The sequence below is a fragment of the Melanerpes formicivorus genome, unplaced genomic scaffold (assembly GCF_026170545.1).
Source record: "Melanerpes formicivorus ecotype bairdi unplaced genomic scaffold, bMelFor1.0.p_v2 SCAF_2, whole genome shotgun sequence".
In the NCBI taxonomy this organism is placed as follows: domain Eukaryota; kingdom Metazoa; phylum Chordata; class Aves; order Piciformes; family Picidae; genus Melanerpes; species Melanerpes formicivorus.
Window position 1 is genome coordinate 55,643,736 of NW_027142354.1, and position 13,020 is coordinate 55,656,755.

Below are 13,020 nucleotides of genomic sequence, written 5' to 3' on the forward strand. Positions count from 1 at the left end.
AGCCCAGTCCCTGGCTCATCACAGGTGACAGCCACAGACCCGTAACAGTAAACATGGCATGGGCTCCCTCCTTGCTGACTGCGACTCCTCCAGCTGCCACAGCCTCATCTGCACCACAGCCTGAGGTTCGCTTGGCACAACCGACCCACACACCTGAGAGAAGCTAGCAGTGGCAGTGGGTGAAAGGAGCTTCTAACACGAAAAGGCACTTGGGCTGAGCTGCAGCCGAGGCCACCTCCACCAGAAAGAGACCCAGCCACTGGCAGAAGGCAGTGGTCACCATCACCATGACTGGAGCAACACAGACTGCCTTCACCTCCTCACGCCTTGAAGGCCACAGGCCACGCTAGCACACTCAGGCAGCTCCTTTCCTTCACAGTGAGCAAAGCAAACAGATGATGTGCCCCAAAGGAAATACAAGCCAAGGAAGGGCATTTTATAACCCACCTTGCAAGGCTGTATTCTGAGATTCTGTGGTCAATTAATCCTGCAAAGGAGAAAAAAGGCCTCCCCCAAGTTCACAGCAGCAGTGATGGTTCAGGGATCCCACGGACAGCAAGAGGGAGGAGAAACAGCCTCCAAAAGCCAGCTCCTAGAAGGCCATCCCTTTCAGTTTGCTTGTCTCACATCTCATCCCAAACATAGCTATGGCATGAAGCAGTCAGAGATATATTTCACTCTATAAAAGTGATTTCCTCCCCATCACCATATCCCCAAATGCTTGCCTAAATCCCTCCCCGCTACGCCTTGCAGCTAGAGATACAGTCAGTGGGCTGGCACGAGGCCACGCTCAGCATTAATATCCATCCCCCCACACAGCCCAGCTATTTATAATCTAAGCCACATTTGCAGACTTGCCAGTTCATAAATCAGGAGCAAGGCCTTTTGCAAAGTTTAACATGAGACCAGTGACCCGGCACAACAGCCGTCCAAAATAAACCCTGCCAGGAGATGCCCCCCTGGCATCTCTGCCCGCAGCAAAAGAGGTTCAGGTAATGCACGTTCAGCCGAGCGCCCTCACCCCAGCAGCTGGCTAGGAAAGGCATTCACATCACCTCCAGCTCAGCGCTTTTCTGGCCGGGGCTTTGCCTGTTCCATATCAACTCAGTGTGACAGGAAGGGTTAGCCAGGGCCAGCCAACATCCCAGGATGCAGCTCCAGCTGGTGGGGTAGCAAGTAACCAAAACCACCCCAGTTATTTGTGCTGCTACGGGCTGGGCTCCTTACCAGCGAGATGCTGAAGCCCACCACGTGGCCAGGAAGTGTCGCTCCCCACGCAGCTCTTCTCAGCCCTGACATACCGCACTGCCTCCTTTCCTGGTTACCCACAGCCCTGAGCTGCTCCCAGCCCCCACCTCTGCCTCCTCCACCTTGGCTTGAGTTTTTCAGAAAAAGGCCCATTCTCCTTCAAAGGACAGCCAGGGGAAGAGAAACAGCAAACCACCCCAAAGCAGGCACACAAACATCCACAAGGACCAGCAGCCTTTCTCCCAACTTACTCTGAAGCAGAGATGCCCCCCAAACCTCCCTTGTCCAGTAATCCACTCTATCAGAGCTCTTCTGAGCCAAGTAAATACCAAAACCTCAAAAGGCAGAGAGGAATAAGCTTTCTGAAGCAGCCTGGCCAAGCCTCACACCTCCTGCCCCATCTTTGGGATACTTCCCACAGCTGCTGCGTCTCTGCCGCTCTTCAGCCTATAAAGCAGGCTGAGCACCAGGCAGCTGTTAGGGATCCACACCACAACTTTCTCCACCACTTTCTCATTAACCCTTTTCGGCATCTCCTGCCTTCCCGATGGCCTCAGCCTTATTCCCACCTCAGGCTTCACCCTAACCCAGGTGGCATAGGTCCAGCCACAGCCCTGGTTCCATCTACTCATGGAGGGCAGTGTTTTATTGTCAGGAAAACGGGAAGAGAAACATACCCGCGAGAAGTGGGGCTGTGCTTCAGAAACCAGTACTCCTGAGAATTAAAATCGCTGTCCCCAAAGGGCTCCCAAAAGCCATTTGGGTCAGCGTGAAGAGCAGGGCGAAAAAAGCGTCTGAATGCCTGCATCCCGGATCAGGTCAGCGCTGAGAAAAACCACCAGCCCCAAACTCCTGCCGCGCTGAAACCTCTCCCTGCCCACCCTGGGCTTTTCTGCAGCTGGCACTGGGGCCTGGCCCACGCGTGGCTTTGGAGATCCTTCTGCAACAGCGTCCTTGGGGGGGCTGTGGGGTCAGAGACGAAGGTGGCCACAATGCTTCAGGTCGGCAAGGGGACGGGGTCTTCCCCGCTGCCCCGGGGGCGCTGTGCGTGGCTGGGGCTCCCTGGGCCAGCTGCCCAGGGCACGCTCCCCGCTGCCCCGGGGGCGCTGTGCGTGGCTGTGGGGTCCCCAGGCCAGCAGTCCCCACCGGCTCCCCGCCGCCCCGGGGGCGCTGTGCGTGCCTGGGGCTCCCCACCGCCCCGGGGGCGCTGTGCGTGGCTGGGGCTCCCCGGGTCAGCAGTCCCCACCGGCTGCCAGCAGTCCCCACCGGCTCCCCGCCGCCCCGGGGGCGCTGTGCGTGGCTGGGGCTCCCCCCCGGCTCCCCGCCGCCCCGGGGGCGCTGTGCGTGGCTGGGGCTCCCTGGGTCAGCAGTCCCCACCGGCTCCCCACTGCCCCGGGGGCGCTGTGCGTGGCTGGGGCTCCCCGGGTCAGCAGTCCCCACCGGCTGCCAGCAGTCCCCATCGGTTCCCCGCCGCCCCGGGGGCGCTGTGCGTGGCTGGGGCTCCTCACCGGCTCCCCACTGCCCCGGGGGCGCTCTACGGTGCTGGGGCTCCCTGGACCAGCAGTCCCCACCGGCTCCCCGCCGCCCCGGGGGCGCTGTGCGTGGCTGGGGCTCCGTGGGCCAGCAGTCCCCACCGGTTCCCCGCTGCCCCGGGGGCGCTGTGCCTGACTGGGGCTCCCCCCCGGTTCCCCGCTGCCCCGGGGGCGCTGTGCGTGGCTGGGGCTCCCCCCCGGTTCCCCGCTGCCCCGGGGGCGCTGTGCGGTGCTGGGGCTCCCCGGGTCAGCAGTCCCCACCGGCTCCCCGCCGCCCCGGGGGCGCTGTGCGTGGCTGGGGCTCCCCACCGGCTCCCCGCCGCCCCGGGGGCGCTGTGCGTGGCTGGCGCTCAGGGCCCGGCCTCGGCGCGGAGGAGCCGTTCGCGGCCCGCCCCTTCCTCCGCACCCTGCCGACAGCCGGGAGCTGCCGCCGCGCTCCGCCATGCCGGTGGGTCTGGGCCTGGGAAACGCTGAGGAGGGCATCGGAGCAGGCTGGGGACCGAGAGGGGCCTGCGTGGGGCCGGGGGACGTGGTGGGGCTGGGCCCGGCGCCAGCGGAGGCGGTGGGGCGGGAAGGGCGCTGCCCGGTACGGGGAGTCGGCGGAGTCCCCGCCGGGAACCGGGGCTTGGGCGTGCAGAGCGGCCCGGGGTGGGACTCGGGTGGCAGCAGCCCTCCTGCTCCGTCCCCATCCCTGCTGCCCGGTCCCGATCCCTGCTGTCCGGTCCCGATCCCTGCTGCCCGGTCCCGATCCCTGCTGCTCCGTCCCCATCCCTGCTGCCCGGTCCCGATCCCTGCTGCGCCATCCCGACCTCTCTCTCCTGCAGCCCAGCAGCCCGGAGCGGGCTGGGCGCTTGTAAAATGGAAACCAAGCAAATGCTATTCACGCTGGAAAACCCTGGTGGGAACCCCTGCTCTCCATCGCCTTTCCCGGGTGAATGGTGCCCACCAGGGTTTTAATCTCTTGGTGTCGGGGTGCAAAGAGTGGCTTCGAATGAGGGTAACACATAATAGGTTTGTTGGTTGGTTAGTTGGTTGATTTGGGGTTTGGATTTGTTTTTGCAAAGGAAAGTAAGAAATATGCAAGAAAATGAAATCAGGATCTGTCTGGTACCAAAGCTTGAGCACGGTGGTTAGTGTTACAGGGGGGCATGCTTATGGTGACCCAGTGTCTCTCACAAGAAGTGAAGGGATGGAAAACCATCACTAACGTTCCCTGCATTTTAGTTTTGTTGGTATTTCTGTGAGTTTATTATGCTGGGGACCAGAGGCCTTGGTTAGACACCAGAAGAATAGAACTTTGCAGACCAAGTCAGGACAGTGGGTGACTGGAGGTGGGAAACTTGGATCTCGTGGGCTCCTCAAGGCAAGTAGAGTGAGTCCAGCAGAAGCCTACAGTGCTGGCAACCTGTGCTGGCCCTAAAGGTGGCCCTGCTATGTGCAGGGACCAAAGGCACCTCAGGGTGACACTGTGAGGAGTACGAAGAGCTCTCAGTTGTGCTGAGGATCCCTTAGTGACCTATGTGGAGCTTTTGGTGGGGAAGGATTTGAGCCCACCTCCCAAAGGAAAAAGGCCAAGCGTGGAGGAAGAGTGCTTGTGGTGTGTTGCCAGCTGCACCCTCCCTGATGCCTCCTCTGCCTCTTCTCAGAAACACGAGTTCTTTGTGGACATGACCTGCGAGGGCTGCTCCAACGCAGTCACCCGCGTCCTGCACAGGCTGGGAGGTAAGTCAGCGCTGGGTGAGGGGCAGTCAGCTCGGAGCAACACCAGCCCTGAGGCAGGATGTCGGTGCCCTGGGGTCCTCCATCCTGCCAGGGCAGCGCCGTGGGTGAAAGCTGAAAGTGGCCTCTGCTCCCTGCTCTGCCCTGCGCCTGCTGCTTAGTCAGCGATGAGTCGCTGATTGTCCGCAGGACTTGGGTGACCTCTTGAAATGTCGAGGCAGGGTGGAGCTGCCATGGCTGCAGGTGGCCCTGAATCACCAGGGTTTCATCCCAAACCTTCTGGGAACCACGCTGGTAGACCCTTGCTCAGGCTGCCAGAAGGAAGGGAGGTGGATGTCCTGCCAGGCTTTGTTCCCGGGGAGGCTTGGGGTATCTGTGGTGCTTCCCTAGGTGTGTCATCAGCGTCAACATGCAGAGCCATCACAGTGCAGAGCTGCTGAGCAGAGCATTTGGTGGTTGCCTGCACAGCCTGTTTTGAATACCATCTGGAAAATTATAAGCCATACCTCCTTTGTGCTGGAGGTACCAAGAAAGAGGATCTGACCCATGCTTGCCAATTGTGAGGATGTGTCACCCTGCTCCCCTGTCCTCCCCAAGTGAGAACAGCTTTCAGTCACCAATGTGAAGGGCTTGCTGGTAGCTGGTACCACCACTGACCCTGTGTCCTGACCCTCTTCTAACCCTACACTGACTCCTTCATTATTCCTGTCTGTGCTAAACCACAGCACAGGCTGAGCTGGGTGGAGATTATAGTGGTTGGTTTAAACTCAGCTTATTCTGATTATTGCTTGAGTGATTGTGTTGATCAAAGGTGGGGTGAGCACACTCAGGCAACTGAGAAACTCTGGTGCCCAGTGCAGATCTACAGGCGGTCTGGCTTCCTGTGTACCATTGCTGGCAGGACATCAGTCTGGTTTTGCTGGCTGGTGGAGGCATCAGGGTTTGCTGGCAGGAGGCACACATACCTTTGACTTGTGGCAGTGGTGTGGGATAACTGCCTAGCTCACCCTAGGACAGGTAAACAGGCATTTGGGAGCACAGTTGTGTGAGGGTGAGCTCTTCCCCTGCTCACACCATTTGGCTACTTCCAGCTGTGCTAAACTTGTTAATTTCCTTGTAGGTGTCCAGTTTGATATTGACCTGCCCAACAAGAAGGTGTGCATCGACTCTGAGCACAACGTTGACACCCTGTTGGAAACCCTAAAGAAGACTGGGAAGAATGCTTCCTACCTGGGGGAGAAGTCTGCACAGTAGGCTTGGCTGGTGTGAGGAGGCTAGGTATATAGCAGGTGTATGCCATGTGTATGAAGAGATCTGAGCTTTTTTCCCCCCATTCTCCCAGTAAAGCAGGCTGTTTTCTGGGAGATTGGAAAAGATCTGCAGGCCCAGCTTCAGCAAACCCTTCATGTCAGAGGAGCAGCAGGACCACCTACAGCCAGCATCATTTCAGTGTAGGACCCCTCAGCTGCTCTGGAAAGCCCATGTGATCCCAACCGTGGTTGTAGGGTAGAGGTAGAACACAGCCTTTGTGCCATTCCCAGGTGAATCTAGAGCTTGCCAGAGCATGTCATGCATGAGAACAAATCACAGAGACCTTTGCCAGCTGACCAGAGAGAGACTGGTGGCCCCCAGCAATACCAGGGAGGGGGATGGGACACAAAGACCCCTGTGGGTACGTGGTGGCAGGGGGTTGGGTGTTACCTAAGAACATCCAACATCTGGTTCTGTTGATCTTGCTGGTAATGCTCCACTAAACTCGAGGATCCAAGAAGAGCAGCACCCTGCTGCCCTCACAGGCAGAAAATGTTGGGTTTCAGAACGGTTCCCAGCGCACAGAGCCCCTGGCCAGGTGGACATCTGTCCCACAGAGCACCTGATTGTAACAGCCTGCCTGATAGGATCCCAGCACGATGAGGACATGTGCAGAACTCTTTCCTGACTGAAATCTTTGTGTAGACAGGGTTCAGGTTCAGTGGAAAAGAATGAAGGGGAAGGATCAAGCTCCCCACTCACTGCATGCTCTGTTCTTCTTATACTGCATCTCTTCAGAGCTTGTTTCTGTCAGTGGTGCTTCCTAATCCAATGACATTGTTTTACAACAGCCTGGTTCCATCATCACCAATAGCCAGCACAGATGCACTGAAACCAGTTCCTGCTGATTTAATTCCCAGTCAGTAAATTAAATCAAGAGCTTTACACCAGCAGGAATTAAACAGATACAAGAAAGAGTTGAGCTGATGCTGAGGTGTGTGTGATAAGTCAGTCTATTAAAATAAAAGCAGCTCTAAGAGATTTTAAAGGTGCAGTTTGTATCCTTTGAGCAAGCTCTCAGGACTTCTCAGAAATGGCTTCAAATCAGCTTGAATCAACTAGCATTGCTCTTTAAACAGAGGGAGAAACATGCTCTGAATTGATTGTGCCTCAGGTATTCTTCACCTCGTAGTACTGACTGCAGGAGCTGGTTTCAACCTGCAGGGGCCTGTGGACTGTGTCTCAAAATGCCCTGCAGAAGTTAACCATTACAGCAAAGCTCATCTCGAGTCCTGGGGACATGTCCCTGGCTCTGTGTTCTCACCACTTTCCCTCACATCAGGGCAGCTGGGCAGTCAGTTCAGAACATTTCTCTCCATCCTTTTTGTTTTCCTGTTGTATTTTGACTGAAGCTAATTTAACTTACCTGGGAATTCCAGGATCCAAAACAAAAGAGAGAGGTAGCTGGACTGCCCTAGCTAGTAGAGTAGAGTAGGATAGAACAGAGCAGGATAGAATAGAGCAGGATAGAACAGATCAGGATAGAGCAGAGTAGAATAGAATAGAATAGATTGGAAAAGACCTTTGAGATCATTGAGTCCAACCTATCACCCAACACCATCCAATCAACTAAACCATGGCACCAAACACCCCATCCAGTCTCTTCCTAAACACCTCCAGTGTGGTGACTCCACCACCTCCCTGGGCAGCACATTCCAATGGGCAATCTCTCTTTCTATGAATAATTTCTTCCTAACATCCAGACTAAACCTCCTCTGGCACAACTTGAGACTGTGTCCTCTTGTTCTGGTGTTGGTTGCCTGGGAGAAGAGACCAACTCCCACCTGGCTACAACCTCCCTTCAGGTAGTTGTAGAGAGCAGTAAGGTCTCCCCTGAGCCTCCTGTTCTCCAGGCTAAGCAACCCCAGCTCCCTCAGCCTCTCCTAGGGCTAGTAGCTTGCTGCTGGATCACCTCAGCTGTCATGGGAGAGGAGGAAGTAAAAAATAATCACAAAATGCAAGGTTTACAGCACATTTCCATCTGTAGGGACTATTTTTAGGCTTCTATCTGCGAAAGGAGGGAGGGCAGTTGGTAGCGCTTGGGGTGGCGGGGCGGATGCGTTGCTCCGGCCGGCGGCCAGCAGAGGGCGCCCTTGCACAGCGCTGCGCGGCCGGGCGCTGCCCCCATTCATTCCTCTCTTCGTTTATCTTGCAGGAGCCGCAAACAGGACTTCAGCAAAAACAAACAAACAGACAACTGGCTTAACTGTTTACATATCTTCCAACTTGCTCTTTCATGTGACACTTACTGCCCTGCCAGATGTGGGTGAGCAGAGGGGCTGGCAGGAGACAGCAGCTGCGTCTTGGGCTTCACGAGTAGAGAGGTCTAGGGGAGGTGGTGATGTGCTGTTTCTAGTTGCACAGTAAATCAAGGTGCTGCTTCTATCTTCCAGTGCATGTCTGTGTGTCTTGTGTGTCTTTGTACTGCTTTCTGTACAACACATGGCTCTTCAGGATGGGAAACTACCCATTATGTGCAAGACAGGTCTCCCAGGAAATTACAGCTGTCTTTAGACTGCAGCCTCTGCCTGAGGAGCATGCCTCAAGAGGACAAAGCTTGAGTGTCACTTAGGTTCAGGGAATCAGTATCTTGGCAGATGTCTTTCTGCCACAGAACAAACTTTTCATTTGGGGTACAAGTGCTGGGAAGGAGGGACTCTTGCAGCCCTTGTAAATCAAGGGCAACCAAGTGACCTTTTAAGGTAGATGGGGCCATGGGGCAGAAGTGGGCATGCCTAAATGTAGCCCATATCTGGGGCTAAACTCTAGCAATTTTTCTAACACCCAGTGACCCCCTCCCCAGCTGAGAAGGGAGGTTGGGAAAATGAGAGGAGACCTGTGGGCTAAAATGGAAACAGATTCAATAAACCAGCAAAATGAATATCAGTACTAATGCAAATGAGAGAAATACACAGAGTTAGACTCAGCCCAGGGAACGTGCAGCAGTCACAACAAAGAGGAGAGCAGTCCTTGGGAGCAGAGGGATAAGCAAGCCCCCCAGGGATGGCAGCCCTTGAGAGGAGCATGAGCAGGCTCCCTCTGCTCAGCAAACTTCCCCCTTTACATTGAGCATGATATTTATGGTCTGGGATACACCTGGGGGCAGCTCCCCTGTCTTTTACTTCTCCCAGCTTAAGCTCCTGGCTGACTCAAAACTGCTAACAGCCTGCAGCTGACAGCTGGCCTATGCTCCTATCCCAGTGAAACCAGGACAGTGCAGAAGAGAATGGCTGTGCTGAGGAGAAATGGCAGCAGGGATGAAGGAAGGGTGTGGGGGTCACTCCAAGGTCTCCTCTTTGTTGGCCCAGTGAGCAGTGGTACAGTCTGCACTGCTGCTCTGCCTGCCTCACAGCTTTTTACTTCATGTTTTCAGCCCAGTGAAAGGATTGCACACGTCTGTCCCAGGCTGCTGGCTCCTGCTTCATCTGGGGGATGTCCCCCATGCCTACCAGTGCCACAGGAAGGAAAAGCAATGAAGGTTTGAAGCAGCAGGTGATTTAAGTGCTCTTTGCACACCTGGACACCGAGGTGACTCTCCACACAAGTCACAATTTACTCTTTCCTATTCAGGTTTAGGACTTCCAAGTCCTTCTGTACCACTGATCTAAAGACACCTCTGGGGGTCCTGTGTGAGTGAATTTAGTCCCTTTACCTACACCCCTGGCCCCTGTGGTCTGGTGTTTGCCCATGTTAGTTGTTATTTACTGCTTGCAGCTTCATCCCAGGCTTGGCCAAGGTGTCCACCAGCAGCAGGCTGCCCGGGGGCTCAGCCCTGGTGGCAGTGGGCTGGCTTGGGGAGGATGTGTGCTGTTGGTTTGGCATGGAGCTGGGTGGCACACAGTGGCCTTGGACCCAGCAATCCTTGTGGCTCTTGCTGTCTGCCACACTGGCACTGTTGTGCCTGCTATGGATAACTCTCACTACGTCTTGCTGTAAACCAGGCTGCCTGGCCTTGATGTCTGGGCTGCAGCTTGTGCTTATCCACACTCCCCCAGCTGCCCTGCTCCCCTCTCCCTGCTCTGCTGAGCCATCTATTTTGGTTAAAGCTTGCTTATCTCCAAGCCAAACAAGGGAAGATAATCTGCCCACAGACGGCAAGGAGGTGCTTGCAGCTACCTGAAGTTTCAGCACCCACCTGCAGGGCTGCAGTCTCCCAAGCCTCCTCTGCACCATTCAGCATGGCTGGAGGGAATGCATTAAGTTTGCCTGCTGCAAAAATGCCACTGCAGCTTTGGCTGGAAATGAGCTGCACTGACCAGCTGTGATCACCCCAAGCTGGCTGCAGAGTGTGGTGGGAATGCAAAATCACTGAAACATTCAGGTGGGAAAAGACCTTCAGGATCACCAAGTCCAACCTATGACCCTGCTCTGCAAGGCTCACTCCTAAACCATATCTCCAAGCACCACATCCAAACAACCTGTAAACACATCCAGGGTTGGGGACTCAACCCCTTCCCTGGGCAGCACATTCCACTGCCTGACCACTCTCGCTGGGAAAATGTTTCCTAGTGTCCAGTCTAACCCTACCCAGTGGCAGCTTGAGGCCATTCCCTCTCGTTCTAGCACTACTTACCCGTGAGGAGAGACCAGCACCACTGCCCAGAGGGGAGAGAGGAGCAGCCTTTCACCAGCCTGTCTCCCTCCCCTGGAGCTGGGGACTCTTTGCCTCCTCATCCCTCTTCTGGGCTTTTAAGAAATGGCTCTGACTGTCCCCTGAGGCAGGCAGTTGTTGCACTGCTCTGATCCCCCTGGCCATTAGTGTCATTTGCAGACCCTCTACAGGGTCTGCTGTGTTAAGAGCTGCCCACAGCCACTTCCCTGATGTGTCCCTGTCACTTGCTTTGTGATGGAGGCTGTGTGTGTGCAGGGCTTGGGAGCTTGCATGCTGATGGCATTTGATGCCCTGCTCCTCACTGACTGTTCCAGAGCAGAGGGGTGACCAGTCTGCACAGGCCACCCCTCTCTTGTGCCATACCCTGAGGATGCTGATGGCAGTGAGTGGCTGGGAAAGCACCAAGGGCTCCTGTGAGCCCTGCTTCAGCCTTCATTCAGTGGCTGCAGTACTCAGACCCTCCCTTCACATCTCTCTTCCTTTCCTCAGCCATGGGGAAGGAGAAGGGAAGGGAGCTGCTCAGCTTTCTTCTCCAGCCAAGAAGAGGGAAGTGCTGTGATGGTCACTAAGCCCAGGATGAAAGAACCAGGATAACTCCTGCTACAACAGGGCTGGATGGTGCCCAAGCTGCTCCTTGTTTGCTCCATCAGGACCCCATTGTCTCTGCTCCTCCATCAGCCTTGCAGACTTATCAGGAGAACAGAGTGTTTCAACCAGGCCAGGCAGTCTGCAGGACACTCTCTCTCTGCCTGCTTTCATTTACTCTGGATAAGATAAGGTGTTTGGGAAGGATGACCTGGTAGTCCTGCCTCCAGGACAAGGAGCACAGGAGGCTCTGCTCCTGAAGCTCTGCACCAGCGCTCCCGAAGTGGTGACTCTGCAGAAGCCCAGGGTGCCTCCCAAAAGGCCACCTCTCCCTCAAACATGCTGCCAGAGCTCAGTAATGACACCCTGTGACAGTCCTAGCTTTGGTATGTGGGCTGCATTTGGGCTGGACACAGCTGCACTAGGAAACCTAAGGAAGGATGGTCAAGACTGAAGAGAGGAGCAGACCTGCAGGGTGGTTGTCCAAGAGGCTTCTGGAAAAGCTGTTGGAGAAAAACCAGCTCCTTCAGAGAGCCTAAAAGGGTAAGACAGCCAGTGCCCAAGCAGAGTCTCTGCTGTACCACTGCCCAGCTTCAAAACCTTCATTCCTCAGACTGGCCTGAGTGGGCCCCCCCAGGCTGCATGTCATGGAGAGGAACCCCCAACAAGCCTGCACAGGTAAGACGGGCGCAGTAATTTCCACAGGAAACAATGTGCCAGACACTGAGGCTGTGAGGCTGCTCTCAGACAAGGAAATGCTCAGTGTGCAATGCAAACAGGAAAGGGTGGCCCTTGGAAAAGGATCTTTCCTGTACCACAGACACCCTGGCTCTGCAGGACAGCCCAGGGACCTGCTGGAAGAGGAACGTGTCAGCCCTGCCAGCCGCAGGACGAGCAGCCGGGGAGGTGCAGTGCAGCTGACTGCTGGCCATGAAGACATCCTGCCAGCAGCAGCAGTTTGCTTCTGCTTTCTTCACAAGGTTCTCAGCCCAGCCCCCGCTGAACAGTGGCAGTCCATGAATTGTCTCTAACTGCTGCACCCACAAGAGCTGAGTACAGAATTAACCAGGTTGGAAAAGAGCTTCGAGATCATTAAGTCCAACCTATCCTCCAGCACCACCTAATCAACTAAACCATGGCACCAAGTGCCTCATCCAGTCCCCTCTTGAACACCTCCAGTGATGGGGACTCCACCACCTCCCTGGGCAGCACATTCCAATGGCAAATCTCTCTTTCTGGGAAGTACTTCTTCCTAACATCCAGCCTAAACCTCCCCTGGCACAGCTTGAGACTGTGTCCTCTTGTTCTGGTGCTGGTTGCCTGGGAGAAGAGACCAACCCCCAGGTGGCTACAAACTCCCTTCAGGGAGTTGTAGACAGCAAGAAGGTCTCCTCTTCTCCAGACTAAGCAACCCCAGCTCCCCAGCCTCCCCCCATAGGACTTGTGCTCCAAACCTCCCACCAGCCCCACTGCCCTTCAACACGTTCCAGCAGCTCAACACCCTTCCTAACCTGAGGGGCCCAGACCTGGACACAGTAAACCTTTATTAGAATAAACCTTTATTAGAATAAACCAAACCAGGTTGGAAGAGACCTTCAAGATCATCGCGTCCAACCCATCAACCAATCCAACCCACCTAAACAACTAACCCACGGCACCAAGCACCCCATCAAGTCTCCTCCTGAACACCTCCAATGACGGTGACTCCACCACCTCCCTGGGCAGCACATTCCAACAGGCAATCACTCTTTCTGTATAGAACTTCTTCCTAACATCCAACCTGAACCTCCCCTGGCGCAGCCTGAGACTGTGTCCTCTTGTTCTGGTACTGGGTGCCTGGGAGAAGAGACCAACCTCTGCCTGTCTACAACCTCCCTTCAGGTAGTTGTAGAGAGTGATAAGGTCACCCCTGAGTCTCCTCTTCTCCAGGCTGAGCAACCCCAGCTCCCTCAGCCTCTCCTCATAGGGCTTTTGTTCCAAACCCCTCAAACTGGGCAAACCCAGAGGAATGGA

The 13,020-nt window shown here is 55.6% G+C and overlaps 1 protein-coding gene across 1 annotated transcript; it reads left to right on the forward strand.

Moving 5' to 3' along the window:
- Nucleotides 1-3,142: 3,142 nt before the first annotated feature.
- On the forward strand, nucleotides 3,143-8,207 carry ATOX1 (antioxidant 1 copper chaperone). Its single transcript, XM_068161980.1, has 4 exons — nucleotides 3,143-3,228; nucleotides 4,427-4,502; nucleotides 5,620-5,777; nucleotides 7,966-8,207. Exons 1-3 carry the CDS (start codon nucleotides 3,223-3,225, stop codon nucleotides 5,751-5,753), a joined length of 216 nt encoding a protein of 71 aa, XP_068018081.1. The 5' UTR covers nucleotides 3,143-3,222; the 3' UTR covers nucleotides 5,754-5,777; nucleotides 7,966-8,207.
- Nucleotides 8,208-13,020: the final 4,813 nt, after the last annotated feature.